Source organism: Peromyscus leucopus, chromosome 9 (genome assembly GCF_004664715.2).
Source record: "Peromyscus leucopus breed LL Stock chromosome 9, UCI_PerLeu_2.1, whole genome shotgun sequence".
Classification (NCBI taxonomy): Eukaryota; Metazoa; Chordata; class Mammalia; order Rodentia; family Cricetidae; genus Peromyscus; species Peromyscus leucopus.
Window position 1 is genome coordinate 102,861,655 of NC_051070.1, and position 23,268 is coordinate 102,884,922.

At 38.2% G+C, this 23,268-nt stretch overlaps 1 protein-coding gene across 5 annotated transcripts in view; it reads left to right on the forward strand.

Annotated features, from left to right (window-relative positions):
• Ccser2 (coiled-coil serine rich protein 2) overlaps window positions 1-23,268 on the forward strand; it is a 132,162-nt gene that overhangs the window by 24,199 nt on the left and 84,695 nt on the right. For all 5 annotated transcript variants that reach the window (XM_028883025.2, XM_028883027.2, XM_028883024.2 and 2 more), the window contains exons 2-3: window positions 10,401-11,853; window positions 12,880-13,076. In XM_028883025.2, the coding sequence (XP_028738858.1) occupies window positions 10,440-11,853; window positions 12,880-13,076 (1,611 nt within the window). In that variant the 5' untranslated portion in view covers window positions 10,401-10,439. The remainder of the gene's footprint in view (window positions 1-10,400; window positions 11,854-12,879; window positions 13,077-23,268) is intronic.

The following is a 23,268-nucleotide window of genomic DNA, read 5'->3' on the forward strand; positions in this document are numbered from 1 at the left end:
TTTGAAGCAGACCAATGACTCATAGCAGTGAACACTTATAAGTGAAGATGTATGGGCCTGCAGGTATACTGTGTGGCTCACTGGGCCACACTACAGCTTCCACGCTGAGATTTTTGTGTTTGTTTTTTTTTTTTTTGGTTTTTCGAGACAGGGTTTCTCTGTGTAGCTTTGCGCCTTTTCCTGGAACTCACTTGGTAGCCCAGGCTGGCCTCGAACTCACAGAGATCCGCCTGCCTCTGCCTCCCGAGTGCTGGGATTAAAGGCGTGCGCCACCACCGCCCGGCAAGATTTTTGTTTTTTGATTGTTCTTTTAAAATTTGTTTTGTTTTGAGGTTGCAAGGACAGAGGGCAGATGAGAGGGGACAGGGAGATGAATGGGATCAGGAGGCATAATGTGAAATCCACAAAGAATCAATAAAAAGGTATCTTTAATGACCTCACTGTCATGTTCTCTTGTTTGAAATCAGGGACAATTAGGCCCTTCCACTTGTTTGGTTGCATAAGACTAGAGTTTCTTGTTCAGGTGGTCACAGGGTCATTGCACAGCACATTTTCTACACATATTTCTGTCTGTTGGGATGTTGATCTGAGTGAGACTGGGCCTGATTCATTTGTATACATCAGTGTTTGTTGTGCCATAGTCAGTTCTAGAACCTGAGAATTTAAAAATGATTTTTTATTAAGCTTATTTTCTCACTGCAGCTATAACTTTGAGATTATTTGTATTGCTCAGGTCTCCATGTCCTTGCTGGTAGAATTTGCTCATAGTATTTAGTAAGACCTCATCCTTGCTTCCCCCAACCCCATTTGCTGCAGGCATTATTCCATATCCTCCAAGTTCAGATGTCCAGGCTACAGTATGTGAGTGGGGCCTGTTACTAGTGTTGCTACTCTAGGCCAAGATGCTCCTGGAGTTGGAGTCAGGAGCACCAAGCCATCAGGTTGACATGTTGACTTGTGTGTAAGTTAGGATAGCTCCTTCTTTTTCCTGTCTAGTATTCTATGTCTCATAATAGAACTTCATATCTGGTACCAAATGTTCCAAAAAAGTACTATACTTTTTATTTTTAACAACTTCTTTGAGTTCTTGTATCTAAAAAGGATAAAAAATTCAAAATTGAAACCTTCCTTCAGGTTAATGCCTAAATCTTTCTTGCTTTAAAAGAATAGGTGATTCTCGACTCCATTTCCTTATCTTTCATTCTTGAAGCTATCTCACTTTGTCTCCTTAAACTTCTTTGGCAAAAGGAGCTCATACTAAGAAACTATCAGGTCCAATCGTTCTTTCACATTTTTACTTTTTCTGTGGAATTTGACATGGCTTCTTCCTGTTGTCTTCCAGGCAATTTTTTCTTCTCTCTCTCTCTCTCTCTCTCTCTCTCTCTCTCTCTCTCTCTCTCTCTCTCTCTCCCTCCCTCCCTCCCTCCCTCCCTCCCTCCCTCCCTCCCTCCCTCCCTCCCCTCCCCCTCTCTCCCTCCCTCCCTTCCTTCCTTCCTTCCTTCTTTCTTTTTATGCTCTCCTTTGCTGTTAGGTTATTCATTATCAATCTTTTGTTGCCTACTGTGCCCCATGCTTCATCCATGATCCAGGAAGTTACCTTAAGATTCCAAATTCTCGGGCTGGAGAGATGGCTCAGAGGTTAAGAGCACTGACTGCTCTTCCAGAGGTCCTGAGTTCAATTCCCAGCAACCACATGGTGGCTCACAACCATCTGTAATGAGATCTGGCACCCTCCTCTGTATACATAATAAATAAATAAATCTTTAAAAAAAAAAAGATTCCAAATTCTCTTTTGCATGTTTTTCAGGGTGAGCTCCCTTGTTTTTTATGAGCACTTGATCTCTGTCTGTCCTGACAATTCTTAAGTCATTATCCTTCTTTCTGTCTTTGCTCTTGCTTTTTGGTTTCCTTTGCTTGACCAGGAAACACTATCACCTGCATACTCTGTAGGCAGACTCAGCTTGTCAGTATCAGCTTACCATACTAAGTTCAGGGCCTTGTTCTCTCGACTTACCCTTAATAAGGCGTTCCTTGTTGTCCAATTGGATAAATCTGGAATCCTTTCAGTTGATGAATTATTCATCTATTTATTTCCCCAAATTTGTCTAATGTGACAAAATCCCTCATATTTAATATTGGTAATCTTTTGTATTTATGTGTTTTTGCCACAATCCTTGCAGTATTTTTCTTAACCCATCTCCTTTTAAATTGATTTTCTTCTTTGACAGTTTGATACGCATGTATAATGTATTCTCATTACTCTCTCCCCTCTTCCTTCTCTCATCTCCTTTGATCCCTGGTCAGTGCTCTCATCCCTACAGTTCCTTTCCTAGATTTATAACTTCTGGTTTTATTTGTGACCCTTTTAGTTTAACCAGCACCATCTATGGGAGCTTTGGATTAGAACTATCCTTTGGGCCTGGTGGGATCATCAGTGGTTAACTTTTTCTTTTAGTCCATCCTCCATATGGAAGTCAGAGTGATTTTTCAAAATTTAGGTCACTTTCTTTTTTGTGTGGTATATGTGTCTGCATGTATTTATGGGTATGCAAGTATGTATGTTAGGCCAGGAGCTGATGCTAGGTGTCTTCCTCCATCACTCTCCACTTTATTTTTGGAGACAGTAACAGACCTAAACCTGGAGCTCACTGATTGGTTAAACTGGCTGGCCAGTGAGCTCTAAGGGTCTTCCATTTCTGTTTCCTACCCCCTTAAGTACTGGAGTTGTGTATGTGGCCACATCCATCTTTTTATTTGGGTACTGGGATTCCAAACAAAGGTTCTCATGCTTGTACAGTAAGCACTTCACCCACGGAGCATCTTCCTAGCCCCTCAAATTATTTTACTTTTCTGGTTTTAGCTGTTTTGGTTTCTTCACTGCTTTATGGTAAGTCTAGATTTCTATTTTTTTAAATGAATGTTTTTTGCTCCCATATATTTCATACATGTAAACAGTGCATCCTGATCATATGCATCCCATCTTCTTCCTCCTACTGTTCCCAGGCACTCCAACATGTCCCCCTATCCCCTTCATGTATTCTCTTCTTTTGTTAATAACCCACTGAGCCTGCTGTCTCTTGGAATGTTAACTGATCTTGTTGAACTGCCCTTGTGCAGTGATGTCATGAGTTCAGTAGTGCTGTCATGCCCCAGCATTTCACAGCACTCCTCCTCCTCCAGCTCTTACTTCTTCCTACCTTTCTTTCGAGATGTTCTTTGAGCCTTGAGGTTGGGTACTGAGACTGATATAGGTTTCCCATTTAGGATTGAGTACTCAATGGAACTTAATTCTCAACACTTTGACCATTATGAGTCTCTACATTAACTGCTTACCACTGCTTCGCTGGCCAAGGTTGAGGGCAGCACTGATTTATAGGTATAGACATAAATATTTAGAAGGCATTTTGACAACATGTGATTTAGCAAAACTTTAGTAGTAGGTTCCTCTGTAGGTCCTGAAGCCTCCTGACCCATGGGCTTTTGACCTAGATTTTTGTAGCACCAGGCTAAAGTCCTTCCTGTGGAACAGGTTTCAAATAGAATCCAAAGGTAGTTAGTTATTCCCATGACCTCAATGCTGTAATTGCACCAGTGAGCAAGACACATAGGTCCTTTGTAGACTACATTTTCTCTGTGTCCTCCTTTTCTTCTGATTTAGTTCTTTGAATATTGTATTATTTTCCTTGATTAGCTAATATGTGTTTTCTGAATGTGTCATGCTGGGTTTTGTTTATGCTTCTGACTTAAAATGTATTGTTTTCCATATTTAGTGTCTTTGTTATTATTTGTTGCTTCTTTTTGAGTTCAAGCATTGCCTCTTCTGTGAAGCCATATATGATGTCTCCCTCTCCTAGACATTTTTTTTTGTCCCTGTGTGCCACCCTACAGTAGAGATTATAGTTTTGTATTACCATTTCATGTTTGCATGGCTTTTTCTTTGGGGATATCTTATTTTTTCTGCAACTTCTATCACAGAACCTGATGTATAATGGGCTTTAAATAAATGTTTAATGAATGAGTAAGTGTATTTATGTCATTTCTGTAATGAGAGATTTGCTTTCTTTTCCCAGATCATAAGTCCCTTATATTACACCTTGTTTACCTTTCAGAGTCTTGTCTTAAAGTTCTGTTTAATAAAAAAGGCATTATGTTAATCTGAGATTGAAGTATGCAGTGAATTAAGTGGGACATTCCTTCAAAGGGGAAGATAAATTATGTTAGTCCAGCGCACAGTGAGATTATGTGTCATGCCTTGTGTCTCAATCACTTTATGGATGTGAATACTGCACCTCAGTTCAGTTGCTTTGGTATTTTGCAAATAAAGACATTTTTGCATTGGCAGTGCGTTGGTCTTCAATAATTTGAAGGTTTTTTTAAAATTTTTTGAAAACAATTTAAAGATGCTATAATATGGGTTTCCTAGTTTTTCTTAAGAATTGTATACTTGTCTGAATGCTCCATAATTATACCATACATGTGTTTAGCATCTAAAAAACACAGTCATACAAAGACTAACACTGTTGTCATATCTCATTTCTTTCATAATTTAGTATTTCTAAATGTGTTTTGTGCCCAGAAGTTTGTTTCTTAGAAAAATGAAAAAAAAAAAAAAATGAGGCACCATGGCTTTGAGTAGAAATTGAGACTGTGATTAGAGTAAATTTGTAAGCAAGAAGGCATCCATCATGGAAGAAATGGATTTTTTTTTTTTTCTGTGAGTGTTAGTAACCCAGTGTGGTTTCTGTAGTAGAGGTGAGAAAAATCAATGGTGTAAATTGGTACCTCTTACACTTAGGGCAACAGAAGCTTGTAAACCATTTTGTAGGACCTCAGAAATTAATTGAAATATTCTGCCAATTATGTGTTGGGCTTCTATGTTTATATCTATATATGTGTTGATTTTGTAGATTGAGGTACAGATGAGTAAAATTTTCAGTGAGACACCATTGCTTTCACTAAACAGATGTTTATTTATTTATTTACTTATTTATTTATTTTGGTTTTTCGAGACAGAGTTTCTCTGTGTAGCTTTGCGCCTTTCTTGGAACTAACTTGGTAGCCCAGGCTGGCCTCGAACTCACAGAGATCTACCTGGCCCTGCCTCCTGAGTGCTGGGATTAAAGGCATGCGCCACCACCACCCGGCTCCTATTTATAAAGCACCAGTATGTGTCACACTATGTCCTAGGACTTAACGTGAGAAAAAAAATGGATGAAAGTCATAGATTGCAAGTGAAGAATTTGGCCTCCAGTGGAGGGAATATGAACTTGAAGTGGTCTTGGTGAACTGACATGAAATAAGAAGACCATGCTGTGAGGAATGTGAGAAAGGTGAAGAATTGTATATTCTGAGCATGAGAGACTATACATGCAAACACATGAGGGGGAACCCTAGCACTCCCCAACAAATCATATGTAAGTGGTTAATGAAATAATCTTGGGCTAATGACCACTTACACTGTGTGTAGAAGTCTTGATTCTTAACTTTTTATTCCTCCACTGGATTTAGTTTTCAGTATATATCCCCATACCTCATTTTTATAACATGACTTATACTTGTGTGTGTGCTATAATGTCTACTCTTTGCTAGACCATTGTATGAGTATGAGACTCATGTGTACCATGTATAGTAATGATAATAGTAATAGCAAAATAAATGTATGGTAATATGAGTATCATTGTACTGGTGTTTTGGAAAGCAGGTAGTAATTCTGCCAGGAAAGAGAATGTTGTTTAATGTACATTTTTAGGTATGTATTTTAATTTCAGCCTATGTTTTATTTCCTATAGGTGGTAGAATTTAGATGTGTAGAACTCATAGAGAACGTTCTTGCTTCCTTTGCTTCCAGGGATTTGGGGAGATTATTTAACTATAAAACAAGACATCTTACTCCAGATTTCCATAGCACTAGGTTAAAAATCATGTGTTGTAAAAACTGCTCTTGAAAATTCAGAAAGTGACCTCAGTTTAACCTGGATACCATTTCTTACAGCTTTGGTTGAGCACCAGTTCAAGTAGTTATATACTTTCGTAAAATATATTTATGTTTAGATGCTACCTCGTACTTGGTAGTGTGTGTCTTCCGTGATAGGCATATAGAGACTGTTGAAGGGAAGATGAGTGTTCCCTCGTGTTTACTTGGAGTGAAATGATGGAGAGAATCATCTATACCTCTAATGTTTCTTTAGCTTCAGGAAGTAACTCTACTTTGTGTAAATTAAAATTTGTATCTAATTGAGAATCTGAGACAGATTATGAGTTCATGACCACCTAGGCTGCAAATTAATCTTTCCTTCTCCCACTTTTTAGTGTGATCCGACTCAGTCTTTGTTTAATTTTCCCCAATAGTCTAAAAATATCTGTTACTGGGAATTTGCTTAAATTAGGGATCCCTTGGGTTCTGCACATTCCATTTGGTTAATATGTTTCTTCTGAGTTTGTAACAATCCCTCTTCATCTGTGGAGGAAAAACTTGTCTTTTTCCTGTAGAAGATTTCTACAGTCTAGATTTAACTGGTTATGTCCTGTGTTGCTTAGAGTTTTTCTGTTCCTACCCTTTCTTGTAAACTGGCAGGTGTGACAGGTCTAGAGACCTGAGTATCTTCAGAGTTCCATAGGCAAGGGTATTTCATAGGTGATTCTGTACGTTTCTTTTCATTCATAACAGGATGTCAGGATTGATTTCACTTTATGTGTTCTTTTACTGTGTTGGAGCCTGTCAGAATTACTAAAATTTATTTTTCTGTGAAAATAAAATTTCTATGCATGTCTATCTGGATTTGGTAGGGTTCTCTAGGGAATGAGTGAATTGAATCTATGTACATTAGAAAAATATTTATTAGGTTGGATTCCATGATAGGGATTGCTGGAAAGGCTTAGAAACATATAACTGCTCAGTCCACAAAGCTGGATTGTTTAGCAGTGTCAGTCCAGTGCAGAAGGCTTAGAAGCTCTTGGAGTCTCCTTATTAGGTAGTTTGGAAGGCTGAAGAAGCTGAAGTTTGATGTCAGCTAATAGCAGCAACAGTGATGGACACACTTGCTCAGGGAGAAACGAAGGCAGGCAAGCAACACTGTCTTTTCCTTGGACTGGAAGGTATATTATCCTGGAACTTGGTCTGTAGACCAGGCTGGCCTTAGAGATCCACCTGCCTCTGCCTCCCAAGTGATGGGATTAAAGGCGTGCGCCACCACCTCCCGGCTTACAGAATGTTTCTTATTTAGGTATTTATTATCTATACTATATAGAACAAACTTAGTGGGGTAACATATACTAAATTGAATCTGCAGAGTGTGTGTGCTACTAGTGAATTCACATCCCAGTAACCATCTATCCATCTGAAGTCACTCGTATTACTATTCTCTTCTACACTTGACTTTTTGTGGCCCTGCCCTTACTGCTCATTTAATTAAATTTGGGGAACTTGGTTCTAGCAAGCCTGGTTAGACCACAATATTATAACTGTTACATGTTGAGATTTGACAAGCACTAGTGTATGCAAAGTCTGCATTTATTTGTCATGTCTGCATACCTCCTTATTCAGGTAGCTACAAAGGTATTAATAGGCTTCATTATTACTCCATCAGTGGTATCAGATTATTTTCCTAGGCTTTAACTTATAAATGCAATTTGCATGCTCCATAGTTTGCACACTTGAACTCTGGTAACACCTGGGAGGAAATATGTTTATTGTTTGGGCAGGAGAGCTTCTGATTCCATTTTCTATGCTAGTATTCTCCCTGCCCTCTCAATTCAAAATTCAGCAAGTAATATACTTTGACTTTACACTGACTAAAATGATGTTCCTAAATCCCAAATTCCCCAAGCCTAACTTTGGCAAGTTTGGTTCCATTTCACTAAAAATTAAGTTGTAGTAGAACAGAAAAGGTCAAGCTGATAAAATAATAATGGGGCTTTATATTGAACTTTGAGTATTCTTTTTAAAACTGTGAAGAACCTGGAATGAAATGTACAGTTTTAAATCTTTGGATGTTTCCTTTCTACTTAAATGCTGTAATCAAGCATTTGAATCAGCTTATGTTGCATATGACAGACAGGAAAAACTGAGCAAAGAGGATGTGAAGGGAAGTAACTGAATAATACGAATTAAAAAACAAACCAACAAGTCATTTAAAATTATGGTGTAGAGTCTGAATGTGAAAGCAAGTTTTAGACATGACTGCCTATGCCTGCTTAGTCATTAGCATTGTTCAGTTAATTGCCCCTAGACTAAGTAGCAAATTTTTGCTTATTACATCCCTAAAATTGAAGCAATTTGTAGCCTTCTGAAAAGCTACTAGGAGTACTAAATAAAGAAGGTGAGTGGGTGGCTTCTTAGAGGATAATGTAATGGATATGAATAGAGTTTGCAAAGGGGCAGGGTTGACTGTTCTCCTGCAGAACTTATCACCCCGGCCCTGCAGGCTTCATGCTTCTCCTGTGACATTAGCCTCCTACTTCCTTCCTTCTTTCATGCCTGTCCCTCACTGATGGTGTGCCTCCCAGTATATTTCATTCCTTTGTCATTGAAGGCAGTCTGTCCTGACCCTGAAATCAGAAGTTAATCCAATCCATCTTTGGTGGTTTATGATATTATTTTAGTATTTAGACTTGAGGTAGCTATGGGAGATGGGTAAAAATTATCACCCTATAATTATGGAGATTAAGTAATTAATGATAAAGTGATAAACATGGTGCTATGTATGTACATGCTCAACAATATTTGTTCCTACTTCCCAGTTCTTATTCAGCTGCAGATTCCTTTTCAACTAAGAAACTTTGATTTATTAGTCTTTCAAAAAGAGCTTATATAGTTTTGAAAATTCTTTCAGATGTGTCATGCCAATTTGATAATTATGCCATAACTTAAAAAAAATTATAGAAATGAACTCAGGGAATCTTAGACATTTCCAAGCTCTGTGCTAGCCATTCTTAGTACCCCACTGAAACTCAGAAGCAATGTTTATTAAAGTATCGCACAGATTATATCATTAGAGATGTAGCCAACATGAACTTTTTCAAGTGATTGTTAGTAATTGCATTTTTTTTTTTTTTTGGTTTTTCGAGACAGGGTTTCTCTGTGTAGCTTTGCGCCTTTCCTGGAACTCGCTTTGGAGACCAGGCTGGCCTCGAACTCACAGAGATCCGCCTGCCTCTGCCTCCCGAGTGCTGGGATTAAAGGCGTGCGCCACCACTGCCCGGTTAGTAATTGCATTTTTAAAGACACACCAGGTGAAGGAAGCTCATCAAAGACAGCATGGCTACTGTAATGAGGCAGAGTCACAATGCTTGTTTATTTCAGAGCTATATGCAAGGAGGAGGAGGAGACAGACGGTCTCCTACCAGTGAAAATAGCAGGACTCACACAGATACACAGGTTTAGGAAATTTACATGAGACATCAAAATAATTTTATTCTAAGACCACAGGTCATTTGTTCTGCAATCATTTTTATATTTAAAACTCCATAGTATTACTGTGTAGGTAAAAGTATATTCAGATTCTAACATTTCCCCCCTCCCAGTTGGCAAGTACTAAAGCACTTTGTAGTGACAATGTGTCTGGCTTTTGAGCACCTCTTTAGAAGCTGCTGGAAAATAACATGTATCATGTGTATTTTAGGCAGGAAAGCAAGGATGGAGAATTTAAAGGCTAGCATTGTCTCCTCAGTCTACTTCTTCAGGCAGGGGATGCTGTAGTCTTTCCCTTGACACTACATGAAGGAATCTTTATTATGTATTATTTAGCAATTGGAAAATGACCATTACATGTGCTTCACTATTGTTACCAATTTTCTTACAGCTATTCTAAAAGTGTTTGTGAGTATGGAAGTATGTTTTGTGATAAAGGCCACTATCAAAAATGGGGAAAAGCAGTTGTCTGGCATGGGTATTGGTACTGTGTCTTTTACTATGTACAGCAAACATAGCTGCTCAATCTTGACACCACTGCAGAATCTAATTTGAATTCATAGTCCTTTTAGTACATTAATGGCTCAAAGTAGCCACCATCAAGCATAGGTCCATAAGACACTTTATTTTTTTCAGTCTTCATGTACTATGTTTATTACAAATTTCAGAGATGGAGAGATGTCTCAGAGTTAAGAGCATTGGCTGCTCTTCCAGAAGTCCCAGCAACCACATGGTGGCTCACAATCATCTACAATAAGGTCTATATGCCCTCTTCTGGCATGCAGAAAGAACACTGTATACATAATAAATAAAAATATTTTTTAAAAAAGCTTAAAATTAAAAAAATCAATATTAGATTTATTTTTACATTTTGCTTATTTTGTATAGAATCATGAATAATTTTCTGCCTACAACTAATAAATACATACTTATATATCCATGTAATTATACTGATATAACAATGTTTAATCTTCTTTTTTTCTCCCCACAGATTCTGTCAACTTTTAAGAACAAATGCACCTTATAGCTCATGGAAGAAAAAACACAAATCAAGACGTTTTTGGGTTCCAAGCTGCCAAAGTATGGAACAAAACCTACGAGAAGCACACTGCAGCCGATACCAAATGGGACCCCTGTGGCTTTGTTAGGGACTTCCAAGAGTAGTAATGTCAAGAGTTACATCAAAAATAATGGCTCTGATTGCTCCCTGTCCCATTCGCTTAATTGGAGACAAGCAAATAAATACCAGCTTGGTTCACAAAATACAGCAGAACTTAACAGTATTCAAAGTACACATGATAAACTAATTGATCCTGAGCACCATGCTCCTGCTCCAGGAACGCCTGATGGGAATGGGATAAAGGGAGGTTTGAAAAGTGCTTCCTTGTTCACATCCAAGTTAGCAAGACCATCCACCATGTTTTTGTCATCTACAGAGGAGTTAAATCAAAAATCCTTTTCTGGACCATCTAATTTGGGTAAATTCACCAAAGGCACATTACTAGGAAGGACTTCATATTCTTCGGTCAATGCTAAGTCACATTTGAATACGTTTTATAGGAACCGATCACCTGGTAACATGCAGAAGCCAAGAGTGAACTCCTGTGCCACCAGAAGCAGTTCTGGAGAAAGTTTAGCACAGTCCCCAGACAATACTAAATCTATTACTTGTGAAAAAATGGTAAGGTCACAAAGCTTTTCACATTCCATTCAGAATTCCTTCCTTCCGCCTTCATCTATAACCAGATCACATTCCTTCAACAGAGCTGTAGACCTTACAAAGCCTTATCAGAACCAACAGCTACCCGTTCGAGTGCCTCTCCGGTCAGGTATGCTAACGAGAAATTCTCGGCAGTCAGAAGTACTCAATGGGAATGAACACTTGGGGTTTGGTTTTAATAGACCTTATGCTGCTAGTGGAAAGAAATTGGCTTTATCCAATGGCCCAGGTGTATCTTCCACTTTGGGCTATAGAATGGTTCATCCCTCTCTACTGAAATCTAGCCGACCTCCATTTTCTGGGACTATGACAGTTGATAGTAATAAAAATTCTCCTGCTGACATATGTGTAGAGGAAGAAGCTATAGTTTCATCAAAGGATGGCTCTACTGGTAAGGACCAAGAACTAGTTGAAAATGAAAGTTATCGAACAGACAATGATCAGACCATGAAGCATGATTCTAAAATTAGGTACCTGAGTGATGATGTGGATGATATTTCCTTGTCATCGTTGTCATCTTCTGATAAGAATGATTTAAGTGAAGATTTCAGCGATGATTTTATAGACTTAGAGGACTCCAACCGAACTAGAATAACCCCAGAGGAAATTACTCTCAAAGAAGAAAAGCATGACAACGGACCATCAAAGGATATATTTGATTCTCCTAAGGAAAGTGAACAGATCTTCAGTAAAGCTGATGAGTGGATAGATATCAGTGTCTCTGGTAAGTATGAGTATCCTTAATTTATGTGCTTTCTCCTAGTGATTATAGCAGAGCTAGGATTGTCCACTGATCGATTCCAAGATGCTATTTGACTGAGAAGACTCAGTCTAGGTAAAAGTGGAGCAGGATATCAGCCTTGTGGCTTGTTTTGATCCTGTTTTCATCTTGTCTAGGATAGACTAGTCCAAGCACTCTAAACTTTGCTGTTTTGGGGCTGTCTTCTTCAGGCTGATTCCCATGTAGTGTAGGCTGTGCTTCCAGATGATTTTCCCTGCTCTGCCTTGGAGTGGCTTGCCATTAAACAATACCATTCACTGTAGCCATCATTGCAATCTGCTAAGAGTAAAGCTATAGCAAACACCAATCAGCTAACAGGTTGTGTTCAATTGAATGCTTTCTATCCTAGGGGACACTTTTGGTTAGCAGTCCTTACATTTCAGTGAAGCATTATTTACTGAGGAGAGAGAGAGAATGCCTATTCAACATTTCTTCTTAGACTTGGCTGTATTGGTACTTACTGCAGGATGAAGGTTATTTGTTCGATTATCCTAAGATGAACACTGAAGGGAGTGCACAAAGGCATGCCTAGTCAAGGGACTAGGTCACATAGTAATGCACTAAACTCCTGTTGTTTGCAACTCTTCTAAAACGGAAGATGTCTGGGACACATTTTTTTTCCTTTTAAGGATGCATCTGTGAGGCTAAGTAGTTTACAGAGAGGGAGAGGATTTCCTGAACAGTGGTTAAAATTTGGTATCTTGGGAAATATTAAAGGAGTATGAGGATGTAAGAATTGTTGCAGAGTGAGTTTTATGTTTACCACAAAATGTTTCAGCAGCTTATTTTTAAAACTCCTATTTTGCCTCCTTTTTTAAGTTTATTTAGAATTTAGGAGCAAACTACTGTTAGGGTTTTTGAACCAAATGTTGTTATAATACATTGGATTATTAGGGCTTATATTTTAGAAATGAAAAATGACTGTTTTGTAAATTCATGTTTTTTTCTTTCTTTTAAAATCATCTGAAGACAGGAGTGAATGTACAAAGCATACCTCTGGAAATAACTTGATTTCACCAGATACGGATTACAGAGCTGGGTCTTCATTTGAACTCTCTCCATCCGATAGCTCTGATGGAACGTACATGTGGGATGAAGAGGGCCTGGAACCCATTGGAAGTGTCCATCCTGTTGGCAGCTATGAGTCCTCCGAAATGAACAGCATAGTATGTATGGATTTGTGCATCCTTTTGGAGTTTTCTTTTGACTCTGTTATACAGAGACATATGACACTGATAAATATTTTAAACCTAGAAATCAACTTTCTTATTTGAGAAGTAGCAATTCATACCTGTCTGTTAATGGCTTATAAAATGTGTAGCTAAAATACCAAGAGTATGTGACATTTGACTTTAATGAACACACACACACACACACACACACACACACACACACACACGTAATTTTTTATACATCCAGGCATTTGTGCATATTGTATTGGTCAGGCTAACCTAAGAATGTGGCTTTCAAAGAGGTCAAGGGCATGGCCTATAGACATTTTTAGTTGCTATATTGAGAAGTGCCACTTGGTGAAGGGAAGTCGGGGTTGGTGCTTTACACCAGTGTTCCACAGAAAGGGTGGGGAATTGATGGAAAAGTTGGTCTATGACCAAGAATTAGCTGTTAGGCTAATAGCTCTGTTAGGCTGTGTTGATGTACTTCCATTCCACCACTGTCTCACTGTGGCTTAATACAGTAGATGGGTTTGGCTCTTGTTTTTACAAAGTCTATTGTAGGTCTGGGTAGCTCTCAAGGCCAGTTGCCTTTAGTGGCCTAAGTTGCTCTGGCCTTGAGCTTGACTTTGTCCTTGAAGCCCCTAATTCCTGTGATAGAAGAAGACAGTATTTACAGTCATACTCTTGCAGTATTTAACTTGGCCTGCAAATGGCACTGGGTGCTTTCACTCACAACCTGATAATCAGAGCTTGTCTGTGGTCCCACATAAGTCCTCAGGGGATATGAAGTGTAATCAATCCCTGTTTCTGGAAACAGGGAACTAGAAGAGCTGCTGGGCACTAATGAATGGCTCTTTTACAAAACGTACAAGTAATGTGGATAATGACACATGAATAAAATGTAGCTGGTGTAATTAAAATGGCTTAGTGTAATTATTTAGGTTAAAATAGGAATCCTCATACAATCAAACTGGTTTGTAGATATACAGCATTCTAACTGGCTCTTCAGACAGCATAACTTTATATATTCATATATGCCTGTGACATGGACAAACCAGATATTTTACAAGAGTCTTTCAAGTTTCACAGACAAAAGGAAGCCTTTGTTTGTGTATGTAATTTACAGAGTGTCTTCATCTGATTAGGTCAAAGTCACAGTTTAAGACATCACTATGTTCTTTACTAATAGGCCTTTTAAATGTATAATCGAGGTGCTTATCAATATTTTGTCCAGTAGATGGCAGCAGTAGGTCACTTAGGACATTCCTTTTAATGGTTTATTATCATAACTAACAGAAGGCCCTCTCTGCAGAGTTTAGAATGTACATGGATGATGTTGGTGTTAAAATCCATGAGTTGGGTGTCTTGATGAATAACAGATGGGAAGCAACAAGTCTTCATACTACTTTAGAACAAGATGGTGGCCCCTGATTTTTCTCTCTTGTTTCTTTTTGAGTCGGGGTTTTATAACATAGGCCTGTCTGTCCCAGAACTTTCTGTGTAGACCAAGCTGACTTTAGATTCACAGGGATCTGCTTGCTTCTGCTTCCCAAGTGCTGGTACTAAAGGTGTACACCACCATGCCCAATTTTGATATTTTTCTTTTCTGATCCAAGGGGAAGACTGTCTAAGAAAGGATGGATGTATTGACAAAAGCATGTTAAGATCTTCTTTGATAGTGGACTTACAGTTTTTGATGGAAGTTCATATTTTTTGCTTTGGCTATTTTCAGCTTTCTTTGTTTTCATGATACATCACTTAACTGTTTGGTCTTCCTTGAACTGCTCTGGTTTGGCTGATGCATTTTGTCTTTCCTCTTTTTGCCCAGATATCAGTATACTTTCTCAGTTTTATTTTGTATATTTCCCCCCTTTTGCAGTAAACCTGCTTGATCCTTAGCAAATAATTTATTTAAAAATAATTTTGTCTTTTTCTTTTAACAAGGAGTTTGTACTTGCATTTGCATTTTTGATGTACTTCACTCTGACATCTTACTGTTTTTACTTAAATTGTCTTCCTTTTTCTATTTTTCCATTTTTCTTTTACTTTACTAAATAATTTCTTTTAATATTTGTAACTTAGCTCCAAATGAACTTTAACACGCTCTCTCTTTTCTTGAGCTTTACAACAATGTTAATTCCAGTCCAGGTTAATATAAGGGAAACTTCTCTAGATTGTACACTGGTTGTCACTGCTGATGCAGTTTAGATGAAACCACCCACCCTTCCTGTTGTGAATTTAGCGCAGGGTCTTGTGCATTCTGTGTAAGCACTCCAACACTGGGCTGCATCCCCAGTCAGCTCCTGTTTCCTTCAGCTGATGCTGCTTTTAGAGTAAAACTTTTGTTTTTGAAGGAAAAGAGTGCTAAAGACACGCGTGGAAGTTCTTCCGTTGTCAAGGATAAACAGAGAACTTTCAGACCAGCACTTCATAAACAGTTACCAGCTAGAATTTTGGCTGTTGGTTTACATGCTTAGTAGTACTTGTGTATAACTACATTCAGTAAAGCGCGTGAATTTACAAACAGCCCAAGGAATTTTGGTGGAGTTGTCCAGCTTGTTTTGGGGACTATTGCCATCACTTCAGAAAACTCTCTTCTGTTTCTTTCATTGATTCTCTTATTCCAGAGAAAAGACTTCTTACCACGAGAAAGAGAGGAAAGGATGCTGAAATGTTTCTTCTGTCACTGTAGATCAGTCGTCCTTGTCCTGAAACTGTATATAAACAGAGCTGGGCACATACTATTTTGTATCTGGCTTCTTTTAATGAGTTGTAGGATTTTTGTTTTATTGTCTGTTCTTGTGTGTTGCCCCTCCTCCTCCATGATCAAGTAAACATTCTACCACTGAGCTATTACAAACCTTGTCCATTCTTCTTGTTGAATCCTATTCTTTGTGTGAATGTAGTATGGCTTGTTGCATCCCCTTGAGTGGCTTTTTAGGTTGTTTCAAGTTTAGGGCTATTTAGAGAATTGCATTGTTGAGAATATTTTGTTGTATATTTTGTGAAAATTCATTTCAGTTGGCAAAATAGAAGAGGGATTCCTTTAATTATAGGTATGCTTATTTTTATAAGGGCTGCCAGTTTCCCAAAGGAATTGTGTTTACAGTTCCCATTGGCAGCAAATAACCTTTCTGAGATTTCTGTTTTCTTTTCTACACAGTCATGTTGTTTGCCTCTTTTGTTTACTATTCTGGTGGTGATATCGCGATCCTGCTTTGAGATTATACTTACTACCTGTTAGGATAGACTCTTTTGTGAAATGCCTTTTATTGGTCTATTTACATTAAAAATTATTTGTATGAATCCTTCACATGTTTTTGTTGGTTAGTTTTATGTCAACTTGAATCATTTGGAAAGAGGGACTTTTGGTTGAGAAAATGCATCCATAATATTGGCCTGCAGCCAAGTCTGCAGGGCCTTTCTTGATTAATGATTGATGTGGGGGTAGGGTGAGGGAGGGCAGTGATATCTCTGGCTGCTGGTCCTTAGTTGTATGAGAAAGCAGGCTGACCAAGCCACGAGGAGAAAGCCAGAAATTAGCATTGCTCCATGGCTTCTGCTTTGGTTGCTGCCTCCAGGTGCCTGCCTCCAGTCCCTGCCCTGACCTCAGTGATGGAGTACAACCTGAGAGTAGTGAGAAGAGACAAATTACTTCCTCCCCAAGTGGCTTTTGGTCACGGTATTTTACCAAGCAGTAGAAACCCTAAGACACATATTAAATGTAAATCTTAGGTACCTAGTATATGTTTGTGTATATTTTCTACTCTGGGTTGCCTTCTAAATATTTTTTGGTGATAAGTTAACTAGTTTTAATGTTATTCAGTTTACTTTTTTCTTTTGTTGTTACTGCTTTTGTCCACTGTGAAATCTTTGCTTACACTAAAGTCAAAAAGATGGTTTAGCCAGACCAGTGACTCATTGCAGTGAACACTTAAAGGTAAAGATGTGTAGATTAAAGGGTGCACTGTGTGACTTGCTGGGCCACACTGCACCTGCCTTGCTGAGATGTTTTTTTTTTTTTTAATTTGTTTTGGTTTTTAGATTTTTGGGGTTTTACTTTCAAATTTTATTTTCTTGGGAAGGTTGCAATGGCAAAGGGCAGAAGCTAGGGGATGGGGAGATGATGGGGTGGAGATGCAGGATGTAAAATCCACAAATAATACAAAGTTTAAAAAAGTTGTTTCAGTATTTTCTTCTAAAACCTTTACTTATATTTAAACTTTTACATTTAGATCTACAGTCTACCTGGAAATTTACTTTGTGTAATATGTAGGATAAAAGTCAAGATTAATTTTTTATGGTATGGTCTGAAATAGAGGTTCAATATTAATTTTCTTGCAGGGGTAAGGATTGGGAATCCATTTTCCCCCATTCTGCTACGAAAGGGACATCTTGGTCAAAACTCAGTGACTACATATATAAATATTTCTTAGCCGTTTGGAGTTCTATTAAAGTTTATAACAGTGGTTCTCAACCTTCCTAATGCTGCAACTCTTTAATATAGTTCCTTATATTGTGGTGACCCCCAACCATAAAATTACTTTATTACTACTTCATTAACTGTAATTTTTTTCTGTAATGTAAATATATAATGTAAAAAAAAAAAGATAAAAGTTTGCCAGAGGGTTCGTGACAAGGTTGAGAATGTTAGTTTGGAATAAGTTTCTATGAAGGACTCAGAGTTTGCATAGGATTGCACTGAATTTATAAATAAATTTGGAGAGAATCTAAGTATTTACATTAGCCTTCCCATTTGTGTCTGTGTAGTGTAGTCTTCCATTTATGTGTTTAAGATTTTTCTTTCTTTTTCTCTTTCTTTCTTTCTCTCTCTCTCTCTCTCTCTTTCTTTCTTTTCTTTCTTTCCTTGTCCCTTTTTGTGAACTGTTACAAATATGTGGTGGTTAGCAATGATTTTTCAAGTTGACATAATCTAGGTTCACCTAGAAGTAGAATCTCAATGAGGAATTGTCTAGATAAGTGGGCCTGTGAGGGATTTTTCGGGCTAAGTGACCTAGGAGGATCCAGCATGCATGTAGGCAGCACTTTTTCTAGGCAGAGCTCTAGAGTGTATGCATTAATTTATTACTGTACTCTTGACTGTGATTTGCAACGTGACCTCTTCTCTCAAGTGTCTGTTTAGTCCGCCACAGTTCATAATTTTACAGTAGTTCTTTGAAGTAGGTATGGATTGGTTACAACTTCCTATTTTAGACTGGGGTGAATTCTAGAGGAAGTGAGTAAATTGAAGTGTTCAGTCAGGAATTTGTTACTATGTTCTGTATTCTTGGTCTAATGTTCTTAATTTTCAGCCTTTTATATGTCCAGGATACCTAAGTGTATGTATTCTCTATGCTTTTAAAAAATTACATCTTTATTTAGTTTGTGTGCATATGTATGTTTTTATATATCTGTGAGTATCTTTATGCTGAGTCATCTTGCCAGCCTTTAAACTTTTAATTGATATTTAACTGCTTTGAAGACTAAATACAGTAATTTTTTCTGGTAATTTTTGCCATAATTTCACCCACATCTGCAATATTTGGAAATTGTAAACACAATGATTCATATTTGGAATCTTCTTTTCTGTGATGCTATGGTTATTAAAGAGAATACTACAGCATCATGATGAATGATGTCCTAACACTGATATTTGAGAAGTGATAAGTTTCAGCCATATGATATGTTAGATAGCTTTTGTTTTGGAATGCTTTTTTTTTTTTTTTTTTCAAATCGAGCATGGGAGAACTGTCCCCATTAGTCATTAGTCATGTGATGGCATGGGTGGGGAGTGGGGAAATCCCTACCCCCCCCACCTTGACCAGCGGGAGAGCTGGCCCTGACCACTACCAGCTGCAACACTTGAGAGAGCAGGCCCTGCACCTCATGGGACAGCACAATAGAGCAAGCCCTGTTGGCAGAGATGTGGGAGAGCCAGCACTGATAGATATTGTGAGCATGAAAGAGATGTCCCCCTTACTCACCTGTCATGTGGTAGCATGGGCAGGAGAGAGAGATCCTTCCCCCCCATCAAAGCCTAAGCCAGTTGGGAGAGCTGGCCTTGAGGTCAGAAGAGTGGGAGAGTTAGCCCTGCCCCTCATCTGCCGCAGCACTCCGGAGAGTGGTCCCTACGCCATGCCTGGGCAACACAATAGAGCATGATGTACTGTTCCTGAAAGTGTAGGTGTGGGGGATCCAACCCTGAGGACATGAAAGCAGAAGAACTGGCCGGCTTCTTGCTCATCACTATAAGGGGTGAACTCCAGTGTAGTGCAGGAGAGCTCACCCTGGTGGTGGGAACAAGGGAGAGTTGGCAACTACTCAGGCCCAGAACCAAGGTTATGGGTTAGTCCACCCCAATATCCACCCCATGTGTGATCTTCTGCAGCACGTGAAGGGATCGGTCCTGCAGATTCAAAGCTGTAGGATCTCCACAACACAGGGCAACAGCAGGATAACCAAGAGGAGTTCCGGTGAGGGCTCAGCATCGATAGTGTAGCAGAAACCAGAGGCCTCAAATCAGACCAGTAAATCAGAGGCTCACATCAGACCGGTGAGGGCTCATATCAATAGTGTAGCAGAAACCAGAGGCCTCAAATCAGATCAGTGACTCTACAATAAACACTTCCAAGTATATGGAAAAGGGGTTACTGTGTGACTCACTGTGTCACACTACAGCTTCCATTATGCAATTTTTTTTTCATTTTTTTTCTCTTAAATTTTACTTGGGGTGGGAGCTGCAAGGGCAGAGGGCAGATACAAAGGGATAGGAAATGAACAGGATTGAGATGCATGATGTGACAGACAAAAAGAATAAATAAAAAGAAAGTTTAAAAAATTTGGAGGTATTGTCTTGCTGTGTACCATAGGCCAGCATGTACTGTGAGATCCTCTTCACACTTCCAGAGTTCTGGTATTGAGGACTTGAGCTGCTAGCCAACCTTGAGTGATTAAAACAGGAATGACCAATGAGGTGTTCTAAGCAGTCGATTGTTGAACATGTTGGGTTTTGTTTGTGTTTTGTCAGCCTTGCCTTGTTTTCAAATAGTAGGCCAGTGTAACTCCTTATTTAAACCAGTTATTTCAATTTACAAGCAAATTACTTGACATTGACAAATAGTTATGCCTCCATTTGATGATGCTGACATATTTTTATTTCAAATGACTCTTTCTCTGTTTTCCTAGGAGCAAGTGGCTGCATTAGTTTTTTTCCTCTGGTGATTGCAGATAGACATCACTGAGACTTAAGTGTGCATTAGGTCTTATGAGATTCCTAGTAGTTTATGTGGCTTTATGAATGCCTTAGGTTGCTTGTAATAAATTTTGGATTTTTTTGTCTTCTAGAATTAGAAAAGGAAGTAAAAATATCTAATCTGATATGTATTTGTCTTTGAGGTTTAGAGGAAACTTAGGAATTTTAAAATTAATCTTTAATTAATTATATACGATCTTAGTCTCTTTTAACTTACCCTTTGCTATCTTATTTTAAAGAGAAGACCAGAGATACTTTGATTATTTCTAATGTATATTTACATATATTGCCTCAAAGACAGTGGTAGCTTGTTTCCATTCTACTAGTTTTTAATTCCATTTACCAGTCTTTTTAACTACTCATTGAACCTTGGTGAGGTCTTTATTATTTTTTTTGTTATTATTACATTTCCTTTCTTGGGAGGTTGTTATACTTGTATCTGTGTTCAGGAGCTCCTTGGATCACTACACCTTGCCAGTATCCTTGTACAAAGATCATTTGAGAGTATTTGTATTTCTTCAAATGTTTACATTCTGTCTCCTCCTACAAGTTGTGCTGGAACTTAGCAAGCCTTCCTTTCCGTGGTTCCTTTGCCTATCAAAGTTTGTTCACCCTTCAAGCTTGCATTCATACCTTTTTCTTCTTATCCCTGTAAAGGCTTGTGGTTTAATGATGAGGTGCAACCCAACACTTTTAAACCATAGCCTGTTTTTCTGCCAGATTGTGAAGACTCCTCATCTGCTTTACAATGTTAGTACTGACGTGTGGCTCCTTTCATTTTGTTTTGAACTAAAGTAGTTCTTCCTCCTTTGTTCAGCACTTTATCCCTGTGTGTTATCATACTACTTTATATTGATTTTCCCACTTACCCTGAAGACAAAAGGATTTTATAAGGGTCAGACTGTGTTTCATTTCTTTTTATACCAGAGGAGAACCTACTGAGTCTTTGAAATTACATTAGTAATGTAGATAAGTTAGGAAGCTAGAGACATAGTAGTGATCTGAATTACAAATTTTATTTTTTGTTAAATTCTCATCTTTGATACTTATTGTCCTCACTGCAGTTTTTTTTTTTTTTTTAACCATGAAGCCTATAAAGTTTGAATGTCAAAGTTTGGTTTCTGTTTTATGAGGCTATTTCTGGCTAAACCTCTGTTCTTAGGAGTTTTTGATTTTTTTATTGCATTTATTTATTTGTTTATTTATTGTGTGTGCATGAGAACAGCAATTGTGCATATGGAAGCCAGAGGACAACTTGCAGGAGTCAGTTCTCTCCTTCTACCATGTGAGTCCTGTGGCATAGATTCAGGTCCTCAGCCTAGGTGGTAAGCTCCTTACCACTTCCTGAGATATTTTGCCATCCCTGTTTTTGAATTTTTTTAGGTGAATTTATAGCCTCCTTTGTTTCTCTATTGAAGCTAATGTGGAATATTATTTTCCCCATTCTTTTATACTCATGATGTTACAATGTTAACATAACACCAATAACACGGTGGTAATGGTCTCTACAAAATGATGTACAACATGGTGTGGTTTATTAAAGAGCATGGCCAGATGCTGCATGCTTATAATCTCTCCATCTAGAGGCAGGAAGTTTATGAGTTTATGAGTTTGCTACATATAGCAAAAGTCCCTGTCAAAAAAAAAAAAAAAAAAAAAAAAAAAAAAAACAGAAGCAAAACAAATACCTTCCCTCTTGAGCCACTTGAGAGTAATTTCCTTCCCTGATGTTCCCTGTCCCTCTGATGCTTTAGTGTATATTTCTTAGAAACAAGATTGTTTTCCCATGTCCATAGAATAGTCATTCAGGTCATGAAATGGATTTGTTATTGTTATCTAGTCTTTGCATCTCACTCAGATTTCTCCACTTGACCAATAACATGTATTCTTTTGTAACACGAATTGCTAATTGGTCTTTTTAATAAAAACCCATTGCCTGATATTGGGTAAATGCTGAAAGATCAGAGAGACAAAGGAACAAGCTACTGCCACATCTAATCTCTAGGACCCCTCAGCCTGAAAAGGCCTCTAATTCCTGTCTCCTCACGCCTTATATACCTTTCTCTGCCCAGCCATCATTTCCTGGGATTAAAGGCCTGTGTGTTTCCCAAGCAAAGGCATGAGATTTCAAGTGCATGGGATTAAAGGTGTTTGCCACCACTGCCTAGCATCTATGTTTAATCTAGTGGCTTGTTCTGTTCTCTGAACTTAAGGCAAATTTTATTAGGGTGCACAATATATCACTATATTTCCCCCTTTTTGTCTAAAATCATAAAAGAAGTTTATAACTAATATAAGAAAAACTATGTACAATAAGTGTATATAATATATACAGTCAAGAATTACATTAACAATATCCAGTTCATAAACATTTGACAAATTTAGAGAAAATACTCCATTATCCATCCTATTTTGGTGAGCACAGAGTATTGTACCTAATTCATTTTCTACCCTAACTTGTATTATCAACTGAAAACTATCTTTTGATGTCTTTCAAACTTAGACTTTACACCTCTTTAGTGAGTTAGTATGAGCTTGAGTCTTGTCTCTTCCTGGCCAGTGAGTACTCCATGTATTTGGCTTTTGTGTTCCACTCTTGTGTTACTTTTCGAGTGCTATGTTCCTTGATTTCTCCTATAAGGTGGTTTAGTCTTTATTGTTCTTTGTTTCCTTGAACCCCAGAATTAGCTACATTTCTAGGAGCTCTGGTTCTTTTTCATCATACTTGGAATCAGAAAGCCAAGTTTCAGGGGCCTGGTATGCTAATTCCTGTCACAGAGTTGTTCCCAGCAGGAAATTTGTGTGTGTGTGTGTGTGTGTGTTCATGTACATAGGTGTTCCCCATGTGGCTTACTTTCAAGCATCAGGCTAAATCCTGACTTCCAGTCTTCCCTTTGTATGGAAGTCTTCATAACCCCTTCTATTCTCAAG